The 22,351-nt window shown below is 35.0% G+C and overlaps 1 protein-coding gene across 4 annotated transcripts in view; it reads left to right on the forward strand.

Moving 5' to 3' along the window:
* Positions 1 to 489: 489 nt before the first annotated feature.
* Positions 490 to 22,351, forward strand: part of LOC143225639 (neogenin-like) — a 157,243-nt gene continuing 135,381 nt past the window's right edge. For all 4 annotated transcript variants that reach the window (XR_013013969.1, XM_076455424.1, XM_076455425.1 and 1 more), the window contains exon 1: positions 490 to 819. Coding sequence is in view for 3 of the 4 variants with exons in the window: in XM_076455424.1 (XP_076311539.1) it covers positions 669 to 819 (151 nt within the window). In the remaining variant the exon portion in view is untranslated. The remainder of the gene's footprint in view (positions 820 to 22,351) is intronic.

A 22,351-nucleotide genomic window follows, 5' to 3' on the forward strand; every position in this document is an offset into this window, starting at 1 on the left:
TTAATCCAGTTGTTGAAGTCATAAAATAAATGGAGTGTAAATATGTTGTACTGACTCTTTTTCTGAGGTCGCTAATTCGGGCAAAATACATATAATTTCAAAATAATTTATTCAGTGGTTATCTTCTGAATATAATGTGGCCAAACAGTTGATTTAACATAATGATAAAGTTATTAACATTGTGAATATGTTTTGTTTCCTGTTTAACAATAAAGTTTTGTTATGCTAGAAAATATATACTTTATCGGTTTAGTGGATATATTTGTTGTTGTTTTACAGCTTTGCTCTTTTTGGATCATGCAGAAAACGTGAGAGTCATACCGTTTGAAGATAAGATCACATGATATGCCAGATGCTAATCTAACAAATATCGTAATTGGTTATTTTCTCTTTATATTACTTTAGTTCCCTGTTAGCGTTAATCTGATTGGTTAACTGGAAACCTTATTGAATATTCAACAGAGCACCGCCATATTTGGCAGAAGCTGATAAGACCGGCGCGGCTGTCAGTTGTAAGGGGTAGGCCTAGTTCGAAAAGTGTTAGTTGGCTTTTAGAGTGGAATGTGGAATGGAAGATTATGGACAGACGTTGGTGTTATCAAGTTCGCAGTTCGTTTTGTATGGCATGGGCGTAAGCGGACGATGATAATAAACTGGTGAAGTTTTATATGTACATGATCCCTGTAACAATGTTGAGACTATATTTGAAATGTATACTTGATGGAACTATGGCTCTTTTCCACAGAAAGCAACGAAGTACACGGTCGGAGACCCTCGTAAGAGGCGTAATCGTTGCTGCGCTTTCCGCTGTCATTCTCGGTAAGTTTGTCTTGCCTCGGCCTTCTACGTGAGAGGTATGAAGGCCAACGAGCCTGTTTTCTGAGTGTGAGAACACATCTGACAATTTAATGCATAAATATTATTTCAACTCGTGTTCACTTTAACTTTAATAAAAGATATAATTCAAAGCCAAAGTTATATAACTATTATTATCATAATAAGTTATTAAAACCTACTTTGTTATTAATTTAAAATTTTAAAAAGAACAACTGAGTTTAAAGAGTCTCAGAAGAATACACCCTTTAAAATTTGCAAACAATATCATGAATAAACTTAAACGGTATCACAAAAAAACCACCTTATTGCTTTTTGCTGTCGAAGGATTTTTTGCATTTATGAAACTCGATTCAAAAACTACAATATATTTTGTAGACAGTAGAAGGCTAATTGTGGCTCATTGATTTAAAGTCTAAACCAGTTTCAGTGTGAGAACCAGTTATGAAGCTTTGGGTTATAAAAGTTCAGATTAGCTATTCTATATATTTTAGGATAGGAAAGAACGTGGGCAGAAATATAACTGTATAAACATGATAAGAAAAGAACAACGTAAACCTTCAGTGTCTGTTGATTAACCAATGATTTAACCTTAGGCTCTGTAGTAAGTGTAAATTATTCGTGCTGTAAATTTTTGTCGAATAACGTATTATTGATTGTGTATGTATATATATATATATTGTATATTATTTTATATTAATAATGAAATACATTTATTATTTTTTAAATGAGGTGCACTTTTTAATGTCTTTTATGATTATAAAATATTGGAATAAACTCGTGCTGTCGAATTGTAGACAAAAATTGAAATATATTGCGAATACAATACAGATACGCGAGTGAACAGAAGTAACGTTCTTACAACTTTATCAGCCCCCTTATTCATGAGATCATGGAATATTAAGAAAGTAATTGAGTAACAAGAAAGTATTTGATTTCAGAGCCATTAAGGTGTCAAGATTGTACTTGACCTCATTATTAATAATGAAAAATAGAAGAGTTTATTTATTTTCTTCTGAAAGCTGTTGCGTGGTTATAAAACAGTTACGTTAGTGTGTTTTTTGCGACAGCGCTACTGTATTCGACGTTGCATTATTTTACGATTCAGTTGTTTTTCGAGTATTCCTTGAAAATATTAGTTAAAATTTTGGCCAATAAGGGTCATTGTAAATTTTTTGATTGAAGAGACCACTAGTATTTTCCCGAATTGTTCGCAATTATTCGAAAATTTGTAAAAAACAAATTGAGCAAGTACATTTTGTTGAGAAGCAGGTATTCATAAAGCCGAAAAGAAAAATAAAGTTTGAAATGAGGTTTTGATAAATTGATGCTATCTTAACACAACTTTTTGCAGAAGTGGTCATTGCTTCACGTGTATTATCTGCGATTTGCGGCAGAAAACGGTTTGGTGTTAGTTTTCGTAACTGTATTAGGTCTAGGATAGGATCAGGCTACTGTAAGAGATGTTTTTAAATGCTCGTAAAGGAGTTCGTGAAACATTACTGAAGCAATATGTTGGATCAAATTACGTTACTGACCTCGACTGCACATTGTTTGAAATAAATAACGTGTATTTGTTAAAACACGTGAACCATTTTATTTTTACACAAACATTTTTGAGAAAGTATCAAGAAATAAAATGATAGAATCAATAATGAACTGTATCATGGAATCACATAGAAACGTATATCTCAGGGATATCATGCGATCAGGAAATTAACTTGATCTTGAATCTTCGATACCACAGTGTATTTAATTTTGATCATATTAGGGTATTGGGAAGGTTTTTCATTTGAACGTTAAGAAGTTCCTGACTGCGAAAAAATTAGTTTTTAACTTTGAGAAATTTGACGAGAGTACCACGTGGGAGATTTGGAAGTACACTAGGTACAAAGAGCATTATAAACTTGAAGATCAAACAAGCTATATTTTTATCCTTTCATTAAAGCAGATATTGTATTATATGTATTAAACATATTTTTTAAATTATCTGAAATGTTTGTCTAAATACTTTCAAAAAGAATTATTTCTGTGATAGCGTATACAACTTTCACATTTATGTACAATCTGTACTTGTTTGTGTGCATATCTAAGGCTTTCCTGGTTTCTTTTTCATTTCTAAACTCGTTTTCATCTCCATCGTTTGTTATTCCTTACCTCGAACTTTGCTAGGCCTAGTTGAGTTCATTTGCTTCAAAAATGTTAATGACAGTGTGGACTTAATTACGTAGGTCCGGCATGGCCAGGTGGATTGCGTTTGACTCCTAATCTGAGGGTCGCTGGTTCGCATCTCCGTCGCACCAAACATTCTCGCTTTTCAGCCGTGGGAGCGTTATAATGTGAAAGTCAATCTCACTATTCGTTGGCAAAAGAGTAGCCCGAGAGTTGGCGGTGGGTGGTGATGACTAGTTGCCTTCCCTGTAGTCTTACATTGCTAAATTAGGGACGGCTGGCGCAGATAGCCTTCGTGTAGCTTTGCGCGAAATTGAGAAAAAACAAACTTTATCACGTAATGCAAGTTTAATGTGTCATATCACACTAATGGCTTAGTAAACATTGACAATGCCGTTTGAGGTTGGGCATCGGGTTTTAGGTCGCTGAGGACCTGGGAAGGTCAGATATATTTTTGACCTCTTTCTTCCTACTGAACTATTGACTTAATAACTGACAAATGCTACAGATGGTGCACTTTTGAAACTTTAGGTGTGTATTTTAAGTTAAAATTCAGAGACGAACGAGAAAATCGCCTCTGTATCGAATAGTTTATTATATATAAAGATTGGTGACAAATCTGAAAGTCCGACAATAAAGGGACGTAATGTATCCTTATTTAAGAATAATTAAACAACCTCTCTCAGTAACCTGTACGTTGTTACTTGTAATTTAGATCCTTGTATCCTTAATTAAGAATAATTAAACAACCTCTCAGTTACTTGTACGTTGTTACTTGTAATTTAGATCCTTGTATCCTTAATTAAGAATAATTAAACAACCTCTCAGTTACTTGTACGTTGTTATAATTAAACAACCTTTCTCAGTTACTTGTACGTTGTTACTTGTAATTTAGATCCTTGTATCCTTAATTAAGAATAATTAAACAACCTCTCAGTTACTTGTACGTTGTTACTTGTAATTTAGATCCTTGTATCCTTAATTAAGAATAATTAAACAACCTCTCAATTACTTGTACGTTGTTACTTGTAATTTAGATCCTTGTATCCTTAATTAAGGATAATTAAACAACCTTTCTCAGTTACTTGTACGTTGTTACTTGTAATTTAGATCCTTGTATCCTTAATTAAGAATAATTAAACAACCTCTCAGTTACTTGTACGTTGTTACTTGTAATTTAGATCCTTGTATCCTTAATTAAGAATAATTAAACAACCTTTCTCAGTTACTTGTACGTTGTTACTTGTAATTTAGATCCTTGTATCCTTAATTAAGAATAATTAAACAACCTCTCAGTTACTTGTACGTTGTTACTTGTAATTTAGATCCTTGTATCCTTAATTAAGAATAATTAAACAACCTTTCTCAGTTACTTGTACGTTGTTACTTGTAATTTAGATCCTTGTATCCTTAATTAAGAATAATTAAACAACCTCTCAGTTACTTGTACGTTGTTACTTGTAATTTAGATCCTTGTATCTCTAATTAAGAATAATTAAACAACCTTTCTCAGTTACTTATAATTTGGATCCTTGTGAAATGGAAGTATTGAGCGTAGAGAACGCGTGAAGGAATAATTTGTCACAAAAGATCACGTGAGCATTACACCCATGTAGATTATGTTGCCACAATTAGCGTTTTGTTTTCACACGGATGATAAGCAGTTGGTAATTAAAGAGATTAGGCGTTGCTTTGGTTCAACCATCTGAATCTACCTTTTTCTAAGATGGTAATGTTCATTAAATATATTTATCTGCTTATGAATTATTCGCAAAAATACCTCCATTAATCGGAAACGTGTATTTCCATCCCTGTGTTTTAACTTCCTTAAAAATATATGCAACAATAAGGTATCTTACGTTTAATCCGCCCACTGAGTTATCGTGATGGCACACGAGAAGGACGATGTATTATCGTTTTATTTTATTATTTTTAATACCCAAAGAACGTCTAATTACTTCTGTTTTCGTTTGTGGACGACACTTGAAATTTTCATTAACAGTGCAACGCTAAAATCAGGGGCTCGATTCCACTCGGTGGACTCAGCAGATAGTCCGATGTGGCTTTGCTATAACAAAACACAAACAAAAAACAAACTATTAACACTGTTATCATTTGTTGTGTTTTTTCACTAAGTTTCTTACACATATTGCGTTGTAAGGAAGGAATATTTATCGGGTGGTATATCTGAAAAATACGTAGGAGAATATTAATGGTCTAAACCTTGGGTTAGTATGTGGATGATGGAAATAAGGATTTGACTGGTAAAAATATTTAAGATACGTCTGTTTTCCATTCAGCTGGTTATGGTAAATGGCTGATTAAATGTTTGTCGTCCTGTTATAAAATTTATAAATTTTGAAGTAAGTTAAGCGAGTGTTTTATGTGTTATGTACATATTTCTACGTAAAGGTTAGAGAAAGGAATACACTTTTGCTTATAAAATGCCACATAATGGCCTATGTTGTGATATTTAGCGTGTACGTAGTTGAAAACGGTGGCATACAATCCGTTTGGTGGCAGCACTACTTTGCATGGTTAACATTACTTAAAGAGCATGTATGTGTATGTAGTAACTTGAAAATAACACTTGTTCCTAGATTTCTGGAACTTTCAACTTCTGTATTCCATTTTGTTGGAATGTATTTATTTCTGCGTTGTTTGCCGACTGTTGAATGGATATATATTTTATCCATATTGGTTTACGTTTATTATATATTTAAATTTGTTTTAACTTGAAAACACTGCGTTTGCTCGCATTACCAATTCTGCAGATCTGATTAACTAATCCAGTGTTACTACTTTAAACTTGATTAACGTGTTAATCGTGTGTTTACTGAAATACAACACTCGGGATTTTTTTTTTAACAAACAGCCTTTTCCTTGACATTTGCAGATGTGATAGTTGTTAGTAAATATTTACTTTTTTATTCTTTAACTGAAATAAATTATGAATGAAAGAAAAAAAACATTACTGGAGAAAATAATGTTAATCAGTGAAATTATTTTAAGAATTCGCAATGTTTGGAAAGTACGCTTCTTTCACCAGGATTGCCTAGAGGTTTTCATTCTCTTTGTTTTTACGACTAAAAAACATGGAGTAACTCAGTTTTTGAATGAGAGTAAGCTCTACCCACACATGCATTCATTATGATGTACCCACGCTGTGATACGGTTGTTTATTGACCCGAGCTGCTCTTGAGGGAATAGGCAGAGAGGATAACTGGTTGTTCTCCGAATTTCCTTATGGGCATGGTATTATTATAGGATTTGACGAACAACATCCATACTCACATTGAAGGGTCCTAGGCGCTATAGGGTTGAGTATAAACTTTATTTGGTGTGTATATAATATGCGACTATAAAGATGTATTACTATAAATCAGTTGACCATGAGAATTATTGTGGTCAGCGTAAACATGACCACCATGACGTAATAATGAAGTGTTTATCTACAAGACTTGTGTATTTGTTATATGACACAGAGGAAATATTTAATTTATATACTTATAAGAAATAATTGTATTTAAGAAGCAAGATGGTAAAAAACAACAACAGTTTTCTCTAATCGTTAAGCCATCGTTTTTATCAAATGTATGGAGGCAGTATTCTCATGTTTACAAAGTATTTGCCACTTTGATTTGGTTTGTTTGTTTTGAATTTCGTGCAAAGCTACACGAGGACTACCTGCGCTAGCCGTACCTAATTTAGCAACGTAAGACAAGAGGGAAGGCAGCTAGTCATCACCACCCACCGCCAACTTTTGGACTACTCTTTTACCAACAAATAGTGGGATTGACCGTAACGTTATAACGCCCCCAAGGCTGATAGGACGAACATGTTTGGTGTGACGAGGATGATTCGAACGTGCAACCCTCGGATTACAAGTCGAGTGTCTTATCCACCTGGCCATGCTGGACCTTGTCACTTTGAATAGCCTCTCAGTGGCACAGCGGTATGTCTGCGCACTCACACCGCTAAACACCGGGTTCCGATACCCGTGGTGGGTAGAGCAAAGATAGTCAGCTTATCGTGTAGCTTTGTGCTTATACAAACAAGCACTTTGAATAAACTTAATTAAACCTTTTAGCGTATTAATCGCATATCTGAAAATAATGATACATAATAATAATCATATATGAAAATAATGATCCATAATAATAATCATATCTGAAAATAATAATCTATAATAATAGTCATATCTGAAAATAATAATCTGGAATAAATTCTGGATAATAAATAAGTAGTTTTATTTGAATATGAAATTGCAATTTTGGCGTAGGCGATTTATTTTCTATTCGAGTTAAAAAATCCGTTACGCGTGTCCCCTAGTGATTGATCAGAACGATTCGTGTCTTGCATAGTTGGCTGCTTAGTTATCTTAACTCAAAGATCATGTGTGGGGTCCAACGATTTTTTAAGCATGTTTTTTCTAAACAGTTTGTATTCTAGGTTAATCGTGGGTCCAAAAAACTGGTGGTTACATGATTCTAATAACGTACGAGTCACGTGAAAAAGGTAAGGAAATATATCGTCGGTATATTTTATTAATTACACTAACCACAGCTAGAATATCTTGTGCATTTGACGTACAAAATGAGGTTTTTACCCATATTTATATGGTCATTTATCTACATTGAGTGTTGTAACGAACAAAAATCGAAAGTTCTTCGGGATGAAACAATATTTGGGCCGTTTTGGTTGTGAATGCTACAAAAACAAGTCGAAAGTTTGAAGTTTTAATTCAGTATTTCCTATTTACGTGTCTTAAAAACACCTGAATAAAAAGCAAATAATCCGAGAGAAGTCTCTGGGATTGAGGTGAGGATATGTAGAGAGAAAACCAACAATGTTTTTGTATTGAGTATATCCAAAAACACCATCAGTATTGGAGCATATTATGTTTATATGAGACTGATACGTCATGGACTTACAATAAATAGTGTACCTTCCCCCTTGTTATTTTTGCTATGTTTGTATTAAGGACTAGAGAGCTCGAAAACCTTTTCCGTGAGGACAAACGAAAACATTAGTGTCCGACAGGGTAGTTTTTAACTTAAAATTAAAAAAAAATGAACATTTCAAATCTATGTTGTTAAAGAAAACAACTCGAAGAAATCGAAACATGTTAAAATCATTAGGGTTAACATGTCGCGGTTTTTTGTAAATGTTTTGTTATTAGAAAAAAACACGTTCTTTGAGAGAACGCGCGTATTTTTTATGATGTCTCTATGTGTTGCCGTAGTACTAGTAAACCGACTACATCTGTCTTTTATTATTATTTTTCCCTATGTGGTTTATTTGCTTTTAGTTTTACACAAGCCGTATTGTGACACGACATCTTTAGTTTACAAATGAAGTTCGGTTCTTGTGAAAGTAAACCTTTTCGAGCTGCTGGTGGGAGGTATGGGAAAGAGGGGAAAAACATGCACTTGAGTAGGAGAAGGGAGTGATTCAGTCCGAGAAAACGTTCGTTGTTACCGCCTCTCCAGGCCTTTTTGTGGCTCGGTGAAATGAATGACCAGCTGACCAGATAAGTAAGGTCAAAATGGAACGGGGGGTGGGTTAGTTTAAGCATACTCGCGTGCTTTAGGGGCTGCTGGTGAGGCCAGGGGGAAGGATGTGCAAACTGTGTCGAGGGTACCACTATATAATCAGGGGAGGGACGGAGAAGAAATGTGAGAGATGTACAGAAATACAAGAGTTTCTCTGAAACTTGAACAAATTGGGGTAGTAATATACAGAGTGGCCCGTAAGTCCCTACCCATCCATATGTTATCATGTTATATTCAATTACGCATGTATTACAAATTTTTTTTTTTTTTTTCAGAGAAATATGGCCTATTTAAGCCCATTTACACTTGAAAATGTCCCACAGAACATGGCGTCGCATAATATTATGCAGCGAGAATGAGGAACAGCACACAGATACACTGGATACATAAGATATATCGATGGGTAAGGACTTACGGGCCACCCTGTAGATGTTAGAGAAACGGTAGTTTTTTGTTATGTCGTTTCTGTCGTTTCGCTCTTCTTCCGATATTTACAAAGGTACAACTGATGATGAGCAATGAGACGAAGTGTTTGTAATAATATAAAATTTGTGATAAGCTACTGGTAATTGAGGAAGCTTGAATAAATAGTGAAAATATTCAGCCGGCACCATATAAAATGACACACAAAGCCGTATTCTTAAACACAATACAAACACACCTGAGAATAAAGTAAATGGAAAAAAAAATTGGAGTGTTTGTTAACTGACCGTGAAAAGCAAGGAAACTTCAGCTTGTGTTGGAATCAATTTGAAAACTTTCCAAGTGATACACGTACCACTGAATAGTCAGAAAAAACATATCTATATATATATTGTTCATTCGACAATTGTCGAATCAAATATCGGTTAAACATTATTGGTTAAGCTGAGTCACGTGATTACCTGATCAAGCGCTGCTTGTCGATGTATAAGCTAATTCGCTGTGTTTGAGAATACAAGTGCTGTTATCATTAGCGCTTTCTGTGCATTTGATAGGTTTTAATGAAACACGGAAATTATCATAGATGTTTTCTTGATTCGAAAGTATTTCAAATATTTGAATGCAAAATTTCCTATTTCTATAAAACAGCATTCGAATATAAATATAAATACATGTGTATTCGATATGCGTTGTTTAACCTACATGTGATATTTCTGAAAGGAACAACACCGAAGACGACCACAGTAAAAAAAAAACACACACACACCAAAAACCACAAAATTTTGAGACGTCTGTGTTATATGTTTGTCAACATATCCACAACACTTGTGTCCATGGCTTTTTTAGAAATATTATTTAAATATAAGCCTTACAATTTATGTAGCATCGCTTTTGTGTGAGTATTAAAACCGTATTTTCTTGAACAACGCTTATAAAGTTATGACTTTGAAAGTTGAAACGAGTCTTCCTCATTTGCAACAGCAGGCACTTTAATGAAGGTTGCACGCGGCTGGTCCTTGTCTTTATTGTCATATGCTTAGCCAGCTGTACATATATCTTTACGCCTACAGCTGGTACAGCTGTAAGTCTACGGATTTACAACGCTAAAATCAGGGGTTCGATTCCCCTCGGTGGACTTAACAGATAGTTCGATGTGGCTTTGCTATAAGAAAACACACACGCACATATATCTTTAAAACACAAATCTTCCTATAACATATTCAGTGTAACCAACCGCTCGCCGAGAGTCGAACTACTTTTAGGTTGGTTGCAGTTTTCGTTTAGGGACTACTCGAGTGTTTAAAATCTTATTGGATTTAAATAAAGACGAATAGTGTCACAATTAACGGTTTTATAATGACGTCAGCTTATGTTCATACCATACAACATGTTTAAAATTAATTAAAACTGTCCTTGGCACTCGTCTGTCTAGAAGTGATACTATAAAGTACAGTCAGCCACGTCCTTGAACGACTGTTAAAAGAGAAGGTTCGTTTGATGAAACCTAAGCAGGTTTCATATTTCGATACTTTTCCTTTATTATTTATAAATCTTACTCAACCTTAGACTTACTAAACTACGTATATTATGTTATGTAAGAATACGACGCTCCTTTTAAACTAATTATTTCTTTGTGTTTAGTTCCCTAGTACTAAAATCTTCTTTGAATTCAAATGTGTGTATCGGACAGTTTTTTTCTTAATGGATGTGCGTGTATTTCAGGTTAATGAATAAGAAAAAAGTAAGATTAATCTCGTAATTACTTTTCTTTAAGCTACATCATGTCTTTTGTTGTTTTAGCATAAAAATAAACAAATGGTTATCTGCGCTATGCCCACTGCGGTAATCGAACCACGGATCTTAGCACTGTAAGTTCGTAAACTTATCTCTGACCCACCAGGGCTTCCTTGAGCTTTATGCAGCTACAATGTGTTACTTGTTCGAAATGCTGCGATGTCAGAAATCGTCAGTAAGTATACATAAGCCACTATAATGGACAAAAGTGGACAATAAATATATATGCGACGATATAATAGTCCGTAGAATATATGTTTTGTAACTGATTTAGTATTATACGTCTATATTAGTATCTACGGTTATTTTATTATAGTTTTCTTTTTTGCCTGTGACACATATTGTTGGCTCCGTATTGAGCAAATCTCGCCTGTTCTCGAAATTTGTAGAAGGTTCTTGAGTACAAGAATCAACAGTATTTGTTTTACAAAAACGCTGGTATGCTCGATTATTGTTGAAAATTATAGAAACTCGCGTGATTGCTGTATAAAACCAACGCGCCGGAAGAAGAAGAATACTATTGGTCAACTGCAGTCAGTGTGTTTAAGGCCTCGGAAGCTAAAATTGTGATTCACGCTTATTAATCGAAAAACTACAGAACTTAACCAGGAACTTTTGTATATTTCAGTTCGAACATTACGAACTGTTTAACTTTAGTGAATTACTTCAGAGGTTGGAATTTTTACGAAGATATTAAATATCATAATCGGTAAAAGTAAGCTGTGTGAGGCCAGTCAAGTTAGCTAGCTTAAACGAGTTGTTAAAATATCAACTCAAAATTAATATGCTCGTGGTGGACCTAAATCGTCGATAATATATTCAGTTTTAGACCGGATATAAGACTCAATAATGTCTGTAAGTTTATAAAATTATTATATATAAATCATCATTTGTAATAACTATTAGTAATAACCGTTATTGTATCATTTTTTTTGTTTGTATATTAAAATATATTTGTGTTAAAAGAGGAAACTGTGTGTATCAAACCAAACTTGTTGGCAGATACCATAAATATTGACTGATACATATTGACAGATAACTGACTTCTAAAATCAAATTCAAATTTCCGGTTATTTGAAATAGTAATACGTTTGGTTTGAATTTTCGCGCAAAGCTACTCGAGGGCTGTCTGCGCTAGCCGTCCCTAATTTAACAGTTTAAGACTAGAGGGAAAACAGCTAGTCATCACCACCCGCCGCCAACTCTTGGGCTACTCTTTTTACCAACAAATAGTGGGATTGACCGTACATTATAACGCCCCCACGGCTGAAAGGGCGAGCATGTTTGGTGTGAGGGGGATTCGAACACGTGATCCTCGAATTATGAGTCGAGTGCCTTAACCACCTAGCCATGCCGAGCTGGTAGGTAATACGTAAAATACGTAATATAATAAATCAGAGACTCGTTCAAAATAAATTATAATGCTTAATAGTTTTCTAAAGTATTTAGTAGACTTTATGATAAAAACAAGACAGCTTAATACAGTAATGTAGACTGCACAGGCTGTAAAAAGACAAGATAATGTATTAACGAAACTGTTTCGAAATTTCTGTATTCTAGAAATTCTGTACGCTATAGCGACGTTCTTACTACCCAATCATATTGAAGTAGTTTACTTGTTTGTTTGCGTTTCGTTTCACAGTATAATCGTGTATAGGGACAGCCACATATATAAAATTAAAAAGGTTATTTCGTGAGTTTTAGTGTAACTATGCAGCTTGAATGTGATTTTCGTTCGTTTGTTTAATTTTTGCGCAAAGCTACTCGAGAGGTATCTGCGGTAACCCTCCCTAATTTTGACGTCGTAGACTAGAGGGAAGGCAGCTAGTCAACACCACCTACCACTACTTCTTGGGCTACTTTTTAATCATGAAAAGTTAGATTTACCGTTACATTATAACGAACCAACGGCTGAAAGAGCTAGCATGTTTGGCGACAGGTTTTGATGCAACGACCCAGGTTATTGCATTGTGCTAATAGCAGGTAAATCATTTTCGTCATATTTGGTGTTAGTACTAGTCAATCATCCAATCAGTGATTAGTTTACTTTCTGCTACCGGTGTGGTCAAAATATTAAACAGTATCGAGTGACGTCATGTATATTACAGGTATTACAGCACTTATTTTATTTTTAAAAAATGACGAAAGAAAAAAAGAGAAAATTAAATTAATTTTTTTATGTAAACCTGTACGGGAAGTTTCAGAATTAATTAGCAAAATTAATTTGCAGTATTATTCATATTTTATTAGGAATTCTGTAAAATTAACAATATTATGAATTCACAAGCGATTCACAAGCATAAATCCTTTACAAATCCGATTTAGACCACGAGCTCGAACAGTAATTCCAGGGTTAACGTACTTAAGTTTTGTTATTTTCCAGTTAAACAGATTTACTGAATGTTCCACTATCACGAAAACAAGTTCCCAGTTTATCTACTACAGATAACAGTTGTAGATGTAACGAACACAATGTGGAACATTGTTTATCGAAATGACTCGTAGTTAAAAACAACGGAAGGCGTTCGACTCGTAATCTGAGGGTCGCGGGTTCGAATCCCCGTGGAAGGGTTATTATGTTACGGTCAATCTCACTATTCGTTGGTAAAAGAGTATCCCAATAGTTGGCGGTGGGTGGTGATGACTAGTTGCCTTTCCTCTAGTCTTAACACTGCTAAATTAGGGACGGCTAGCGCAGATAGCCCTCGAGTAGCTTTGCGCGAAAATTCAAACCAAACGTATTACTATTTCAAATAACCGGAAATTTGAATTTTATTTTAAAGTCAGTTATCTGTCAATATGTATCAAATTTATGGTATCTGCCAACAAGTTTCATACACAGATAGCCCTTGAGTAGCTTTGCACGAAATTCAAACCAAACAAACAAACAAAAACAACGGATCCCTGAAGTTCGAAACGGAGACTTTGCATTGTGTAATATGATTGATACTGTTGATGAATTAAGATATTCTAAGAGCAATAACATGGTTATTTAAAGCCAACAAGGAGAGAGGGTCACGTGTAATTAGTAATATTCCGCCACGTCTCTTCTGTTTCCTTATTGTATTACTAATTCTCATGCAGAATGCGATAATTATGTTGCTTTTCAAATTTATTTTTAACGAGTAATTAATACAATCTAATTAAAGCAAGAAAGTATGGAAGTTTCTTCTCAAAACTTACATTAGGTGGAATCAGAGACTTGCATATTCGTTTCATGTGCATTTTTATCTTTCAGATCTTCAGCGTGGCTGTGATTGTTTTGTAAATATCAGGATTCGCTTAAAAATATCTAATGTTCGTATCTCACTCTAATCTAACTGAACGAACGAAATTTTACACGAGTTTCGCACGCTATGCACCAGTGATAATAGAGTTATTTTTATAGCAACTCAAAAGATTTGTTTTGGTTTGTTTCGAATTTCGCGCAAAGCTACACGAAGTCTGTCTGCGCTATCAGTCCCTAATTTGCGGTGTAAGACGAGAGAGAAGGCAGCTAGCTAGTCATCACCACCCACCGCCAACGTTGGAGCTACTATTTTACCAACGAATAATGGGATTGACCTAACATTATAACGCCCCCACGGCTGGGAGGGCGAGCAGGTTTGGTGTGACGGGGATTCGAACCTGCGACCCTCGGATTACGAGTGGAGTGCCTTAATCACTTGGCCATGCCGGACCGCCGTTAAAGAAAGATCACAACTAGAGAACGAAGACACTGTTATAGAAATAATAAATATTAGATACATTTCTGGATAAGTATAATTTATTCGTATTTTACATCTCTCGAAAATGAAACCGTTTATTATTTATATCACTTACGAGTGAAATATCTCAACTTTCCTTTAAACGAGACCTGGAAATTATACCGTTTTACCCGTAATAATCATCATAATATAAAGATAAATTCTATTTGTGGCAATGAAAATGGAACTCGCTTTCGTCCTTCGCACATATCTGTATATTAATATCGGATTAATCAAGTTGCTCGAGTTTATAGAAGTCTACGATTGGATCCCTGGTGTTTAGATGTATCGTAACACTGTCGTTCAGCTGTGAGCTACAGCAGTAGTTTTAGTAAGCCTTACCAGCAAGGAAAGTAAAAATTGCTTCACGGGTGGTGGAATTCCGGTTTTCTAAAAATACCAAAACTTTATTTTCTGTATACTTGGTATAGGAAATCGAAGGCAAATAGAAAGAAAGTTACGAGAGCAGGCTACGTTTATGAAACAATTGAAGACCAGACAGGGGGAGGAAGAACAATGTGAGGAAAGATATTAAGAAGAGAGAATAAGAAAGAAAGAAAGAGAGAGAGAGAAAGAAAAATAAATTCTACAACTCAATCTATTTGAGGCATCTTTCTTGTTGGTTAAATGTCCTCAGATGGCTTTAGGCTGTACTAACCGTAAAGCCCTCTAAGTTATACGAACTTCCGTATCTTGAAACCAAGTTCTTGGAATTTCGCACTCAGAACATGCCATATATGAAGATTACATGCTGTATACACCATGTTTTCTAATTCTACAAAGTGGTCCTCAGCAATAAACAGGTCTTGGCATGGCCTTATGTTTAGAACAGTCTGTGGGTCGCGGGATACATTCCTATCATTGAATACACCCGCCATTACACCATTATTATAATGCAACGTTGTATTCCACTATTCGATCTGTGTATCAGGGGTTCGATTCCCCTCGGTGGGCTTACCAGATAGCCCGATGTGGCTTTGCTATAAGAAAAACACAAACACACTCGATCTGTGTAATCCAAAATGGTGTTGACAGTTTGCTTTTATTTTAGACTATTACTTCTTCATTAGGAACAGCTAGTGCAGGTAGCCCTTGAGTAGCTTTACTTTAAACAACAACAACAAAGAAACAGTTGATAGAAATATTTCTACAAACTGCTTCGTTAGAATTCCAAAAAACTAGTTTTTGTGATGACGTTTCAGAAATAAACTTGTTTTGTTGTGGAAAACTTGCATTTACAGAAAGTATGTCTTTAGATGGTTAAATTTAAAAGCATAAATGGGTTATGAATAATTAGTATTACTTCGATGATCCGAGACACAAAATCTGTATCTGTAAGCTGAAGTGTACACGTAAGAGTTGTGTGAGGCTTGTTATCTTAGCTATACGTATTTGAGTGAATTAGTTTCGCTGAAAATCGCGAAGCTGTTTTCTTAGTTAAATAGTACAGTCTGTAAACTTGTCCTCTGTTTTTGTTTCTCCGAGTGCATATGATACTTGTTTCTATATTTTTCCTTGTATAAAAGTGTTTGTTTCAAAGACAAAATCGTTGTATATGTCAGACAAACATGTTTTAATATTCGAAGTTTATTTTTTCTAACCAGTTTATTCATAGTGTCTTGGTATAAGCTTGAAAGTATCACGCTAGAATTCGGGTTTTGAGTCTTTTTTTTTTATGGACACAGTGCAATTGCTTTTTTTTTTTTGTTTAGCTCTTAGATGACTCGGTAATAATCCTGAGAGTTTAATTCTAAAAATCGGGTTTTGGTACTCGAGAAGGGCAGAACACAGATAGCCCATTATGTAACTTTGCACTTAGGAACAGAGTTTCACTGTGAAACAAATAATTAAGTTTTATTGTGATACACCTCTTTCATTAATTATTTCTAAAACTAATTATACTCTCATTAATAATAGTTTTTAAGATACCGTCGCTGTTAGCAATATCCACGTATGGAGTTCGTTCTCTACACAAAACACTGTGTATTGACTGGGTTATGAAATCAATGTTTTAGTGCCCCATAATCGTTTATCAAGACTTCAGTGATACATTACTGTTTTTGTTTTTTTTTTTTGAAACAGTAAAATTTGATTTTAAAACGATTTCGTTATTTTAAAAATAAATATGCAACGTATCAAAATATTCTGCTTTTGACTCACCCTGGTTCATCAAAAAAAACATTCGGTCAAAAAGACAGCAAAAATACACAAACAGTAAATGAAACATTTTTCAGTAAATTTTATCTGTTACATGCGATACTGTGTTCTTTATTATTATTTGCTTAATACTTTAGGATCGTGAATATATTACTAAGTTGATCCAATGTAGATATTAACAGCTTTAGAAATAGGCCTCTAGTGCCATATTCCTTCAAACTGTGAGTATGATAGAGAGCTATTACGAACTAAACCCCTATATTCAGAATAATTTTCAAAATGTTGGTACAAGTAACTATACTTAGTCAAGGTTGTAGTTGAACTTGTTTACCTAGCCTTTGTCTGCGTTGAGCACGGCTCTAGGGCCTTTCACATGAACTGTAACACCTAATTCAAGGACATGTCGTCTACTTGTGCACATTGTCTTTATGAGGTGTGATCTTTTAAGTTTTTCTGAGTGGGTTGCTGGTCTATTAGTCACTTTAGAATATGGATAGTGGGAATACATTCTAAAAGCTAATGGAGAGCGTAAGAGATTTTTAATGCAGTATCCAGCCAAGCCAGATGTTTCTCCTTTGACATGGTTCTCGTCCAGCGAACTCATCCACCTTGGGCTCTTACTTCTGCCATTACAAATAGCCGACTTTTCACGAGAAAGAATTATTTTATAACTTATATTTGTTGTACGATCACTTCCCGTGTTATTTCAGTATTTCATTTGCTCCACTAAGTGTTTTATTTTTGAAAACGTTATGCTGATTCTGTTTTGACAGTAGAGGAATCCTTAATAAGCCCTCATTTGAAAAATGCTCAAAAATTCTGTTGCTGTATTGAAATATCATAAGCTAACTTGTTTAGAGTAAACAGGATTTATGCAGCATGTGTTTGGCGTATTGGTTTGTTCCTTTGTACTGTTCTCAAGTTAGAATTTAGGTTTTTTAAAAGAAATTTAGGTGAAGGGTGAATTCTGTCACTAGCCGGAGCCAGCTAATCGTTGAGTGAAGCAGTTTTTGTAGTTAAGCACAAAGCTACACAATGGGCTTTCTGTGCTGTGCCCCCGCGGGTATCGAATCCATGATTTTAGCGTTGTAAATCCGTAGACTTACCGCTGTACCGGCGAGGTACACGTGAGAGCCAGAGGTCATCTGGAAGTTCCAAGTCCAGTGGAGATGACTTATAATGTGTTTCTTATTGCATCAGTTGCTGTCTCGATCACGTTATTTGTTTCTTTTCTGGGACACTTATTTACTTTGTTTTTTTAATTGACACATTTTAAATAAAAAGTCTGTTTAAAACATTTTCGGATCTTGTGTAATTGCTGTTTAGATATTATCTGAGAGTGTAAAAAAATGTATTGGCTATATATATTTTTTATATTGGTAAGCCGTTTAGTTATAATCAGTTACCGCAACATATTAATATATTGTCCTGAGTTACGTCTCCGCAGAGAGATATACTGTTTTTTATTGTTTATTTTTTCTTTTCTTTTTATTTCAAACACTTTTCTAATGACCTCCATTTTTTTCATGTTTCAGCGGATTGACTTGAAAATAGGTTGGATTATATCTTGGTCCAATAGGCCAAGATGCCTTTTTCCTACATTTTTGTTATAAATTTGTCCCTTTTAGAGATTTTATGGGGTTATATGTCAAACAATCCAAACGTATATTTTGGACACCCGTGATGTCGTATTAACAGCAGTCATAATGAAAATAAGCACAAATACAAATCTTCATGGTTCTAACATATTGACGCAAAATTTTGCCCACTTTGAGTATTTTTAGAGGGTTCATAGCTCAGAAAAACATAATTATAGATTTTTGTGGTCAATTAATTGGGCGTATTTTGACCATCTTATACGATATTTGTTACAAAGATGGTTTTTATATGTCCCACATATTGATAATCGCAAGTATTGGACTTGCCCATTTTTAGTAATATAAGGGATAATGGACTTGCCCATGTTTAGTAATTATAAGGGAATCAGAATTGGACTTGCCCATGTTTAGTAATTATAAGGGAATCAGAATGCCACATAAAACGCATTTTTATAGTTTCTTGACAGTTGCTTCACTGTCATATTTCTACCAATTTACATGAGTTTTGGTACAAATACCTTTTCATCTATCTGAAACAGAGACGTAGAAAATTTTGATATTTTTGTCTTCTGTTCAAGATTTCGGTGAGGAAAGCATAGTTTGGGGTTTTCGTGAACTATTCACGTGTATGTCAACCAACTTGCGTGGGATTTCGTAAAACATAGTCTTGCAGGTTACAAGCAGTTATATGCACAGTTTTCGATTTCTGTGTGTTTTTCACGATCATCATGGTTTTGACCATGTTGAGATTGCGTGGCGGAGACAGTTTACATGCGCTTGCGAATGTCGACCTATTTAATTAGAAATAATTTTTCCCTTTGTGGCATTATTATTATTCTCTTATCATAAAATACATTTCAGGGAATACTTCAATTTAAAAGACAACATATTTCAAGAGTGGCTCAATATGTTGGGTTCTAGATAAAAAGACAAAGAGATTATCGAATGACAGATAACTGATACTTAAAATCGCTAAATGTGTTTATGGAAGACGAATGAACGTGTGTCTGAAGGGAGGCATTTGTGACGTCAATAAAATAATTAATTAAACACCAAACTGCATGACTTCCACTGCAGTATTCTGTTATTCCTGTGGTTGGCGCCTATCGTTTAGTTGGTCCGTATGGTATAGAGGTCTTATTTCTTGTATTAGAAAAAAGGCTTAACTGTAGTATGCTAACTGTGTAAGCTTTGTTCTTCTAATTCGATAGTTATTCGGATATTCGTTCGATGATCGTAGTAAAACATTCGTTATTATTTCTCTTACTTCCTGAACATATTAATCATTTTGAACATTTAATTTTGTTATTACTCTGAAAACGTCGAACACATTTTAACAGGTAACTCTGTAGAATGTGTCAAAATACATGCAAGTAAGCTAAAGCTAGGCAGGAGAGACGGCAGGATTGCACGTGACAATTACGTCACAACTTAACAATTTGGAGCTTATGGTATAACATGTCAGTTCTTTCACAATGGTTATCTTTTCTTTATAAACTTTAGCCTGGACTTGTCACAACCAATTTTCTATACCATTGTTCATTTTGTTTCTTTGATTAGCCGTGTCTCCTGTTAATGTGTTCTGGGTTGTAGTTTTGTAGGAGAATCTGGGAAATGCCACTGTGCACGCGAGAACTGATAGACACTGACGGATGTCTGCTTTCATTAGTTTCTCTAAGTATATCCTCGCGAGTCGCGTTAGATTCCGTTTGAAATACTTTGTTTGTCAGTAAGATGCTCTTAGGTGTATGAAGATATCACTTGTACATATCAGAAACACCGCCTTCCTTGGTGTGATTCTACGAACTCAGTCAAGGAACTGTCGAAAATTTTTTTCAAAGTCAGACTCAAGAACCGATTTGTTGTGAACTACATTAATGTCGTGTGACAGCTTAGACAAAAATCGGTTTATTCTGCTGCTTGTGGATGTTTGCTTCACGTGCTGTTGAGTCCTTTATTTCAGCTGTACCGAACTTCTTGGAACAAATGATTTATTTATGTTTTACCAGGCAACGTTCCTTGGTCGATTAACATTAAATGTGCAGTGTTTTATTCATTTATAATTAATGTCGTCACACGTAATTTATTTATCTTTTAACTTTGAAGCCTTAAAAAGTTCAACACAGTTTTAAATCACAAATACCACTGGCAAACTGTTGATTTCGTTTGTTAAAATCGCTCGCTCATAGCGATCGTCGTTGCCATAGTGTTATACAACCGCTGCCTGCCTGCCACGGCTGTTGCATGACAGTTTATTTAAAGTTTACCCAGCATGCCACACGGTTTAACTTAGCTGCTGTCAAAATGATTTAATTCATTCTTCCACCGAGTTTCTGAAGTTGGTTATAATAAATATCCCAAACAATTGCACTGGAATTATTAACCCTCAGTATTTGTCTTAGCCAAATAAATATTGTTAGCAGGCGTCATTAACTTGAGAACTGCTAACAGACAATTTCAGTCACATTATTAAGCGATTTAATTGTTCGGTTGTCACTATAATGTTTTGATTAGATATTGTTATTCTGTCATGGCTTTCATTGCCTGGAATTTCACTTGATAAACCAAGATTTCCCGAGCGGTTGTTATTAACCTGATATTATTGGCTATTTATTACGCAGTCTGTATTGAAACCCGATAACATAGCGCTTTCCGAAACGAAACCCGTTTCTTATCCAGCATTTTACGGCTTCGGTGAAAAAGCAATTAACTTTTCAGTCTATAGAGGGCGATATTATATGTAATATTACTTGGGCTTTTCCGTCGTATTCAGTAAAAGTACCTTCAAATGTAATAGAAGGAACACACATTGATTTGATAGGCTTTGGTAATTCGCCTACGGCAAAGAACATGTATTATCAAAGGAGAAAAATAAACCCAGTAAATTTTGTCAATCCTTCATGTTCACTCTTTTCAATAAATTGTAGTCGCAGTTCGCCTATTATATTATCGTTTTTTTCATGTAAACAAGATACAACCGCCGGTTTTAAATTCTTTACGAAAGCACTCTTCGCTCCCAAAACAAAGTTCGCACTGAGAGGCCATGGATGTGATCGAAGAGTTCGTTTGTTTTTGAATTTTCGCGCGAAGCTACACGAGGGCTATCTGCGCTAGCCGTCCCTAATTTAGCAGTGTAAGACTAGAGAAAAGGTAGCTAGACATCACCACACACCGCCAACCCTTGGGCTACTCTTTTACCAACGAATAGTGGGATTGACCGCACATTATAACGCCCCAACGGCTGAAAGGGCGAGCATGTTTGGTGTGACGGGGATTCGAACCCGCGACCCTCAGATTACAATCTGGCCATGCCAGGCCGTGATCAAAGCGTGAGAATAAAATCCCACTATGCACTTAGCTAAGAATACCCCAAGCGTTGTCAGCCGGTACTGTTGATTATTAGTAACCTTCTCTCTATCAGTTCTAAACTATGAACGAGCATGCGCAGGTGCTTTTGAGTGATTTGAAGAGAAAATTTGACATAAACAAATAATTTAATGACTAAAGCCTGATCCACTCTCTTCCGAAGTGAGCTCAACAAGTCACATACACAAACACCCCCACACTTGTAATTAAGCAGTTTTATGGATATATGTCTATAACAATATTTATTTACTTTTTTAGTTTAACTCGTTTATACGTTAATAACTTTATTAAAAACTTATCTTATTACGAGTAGTCGTTGTTGCTCTACTGTTGAAGTCTTGAAACTTTTTAGAAAAAAAACTGTTGTGATAATAGTCTTACCCGCACTGATAGGCTTAACCAAGTGTGTATAAAGAGGGTTGACTCTAAGCGTCGTTCGGAAGGTGTTTTTTTTTGCTTTTTTTTACACACACTTTTTTCTCTCTCTTCAAAATTAATCCAAGTAAATGGCTAATAGTCTTTGAAAACTGCGGTACAGAGGCTTCGCTAGGCTCTTAAAAGACTCGGGCCCATATAAGGCGTGGGGATTTTCGGTATTTTAGTATGATATCTATCTATCATAGTTTTTCTATTCTGATTTTTCAAAACATGAACTAAGGATTCTGGGAATTGTCAAATACAATCGGGGCACGGGCCACGTGTGACA

Source organism: Tachypleus tridentatus, chromosome 9 (genome assembly GCF_004210375.1).
Source record: "Tachypleus tridentatus isolate NWPU-2018 chromosome 9, ASM421037v1, whole genome shotgun sequence".
Lineage (NCBI taxonomy): Eukaryota > Metazoa > Arthropoda > Merostomata > Xiphosura > Limulidae > Tachypleus > Tachypleus tridentatus.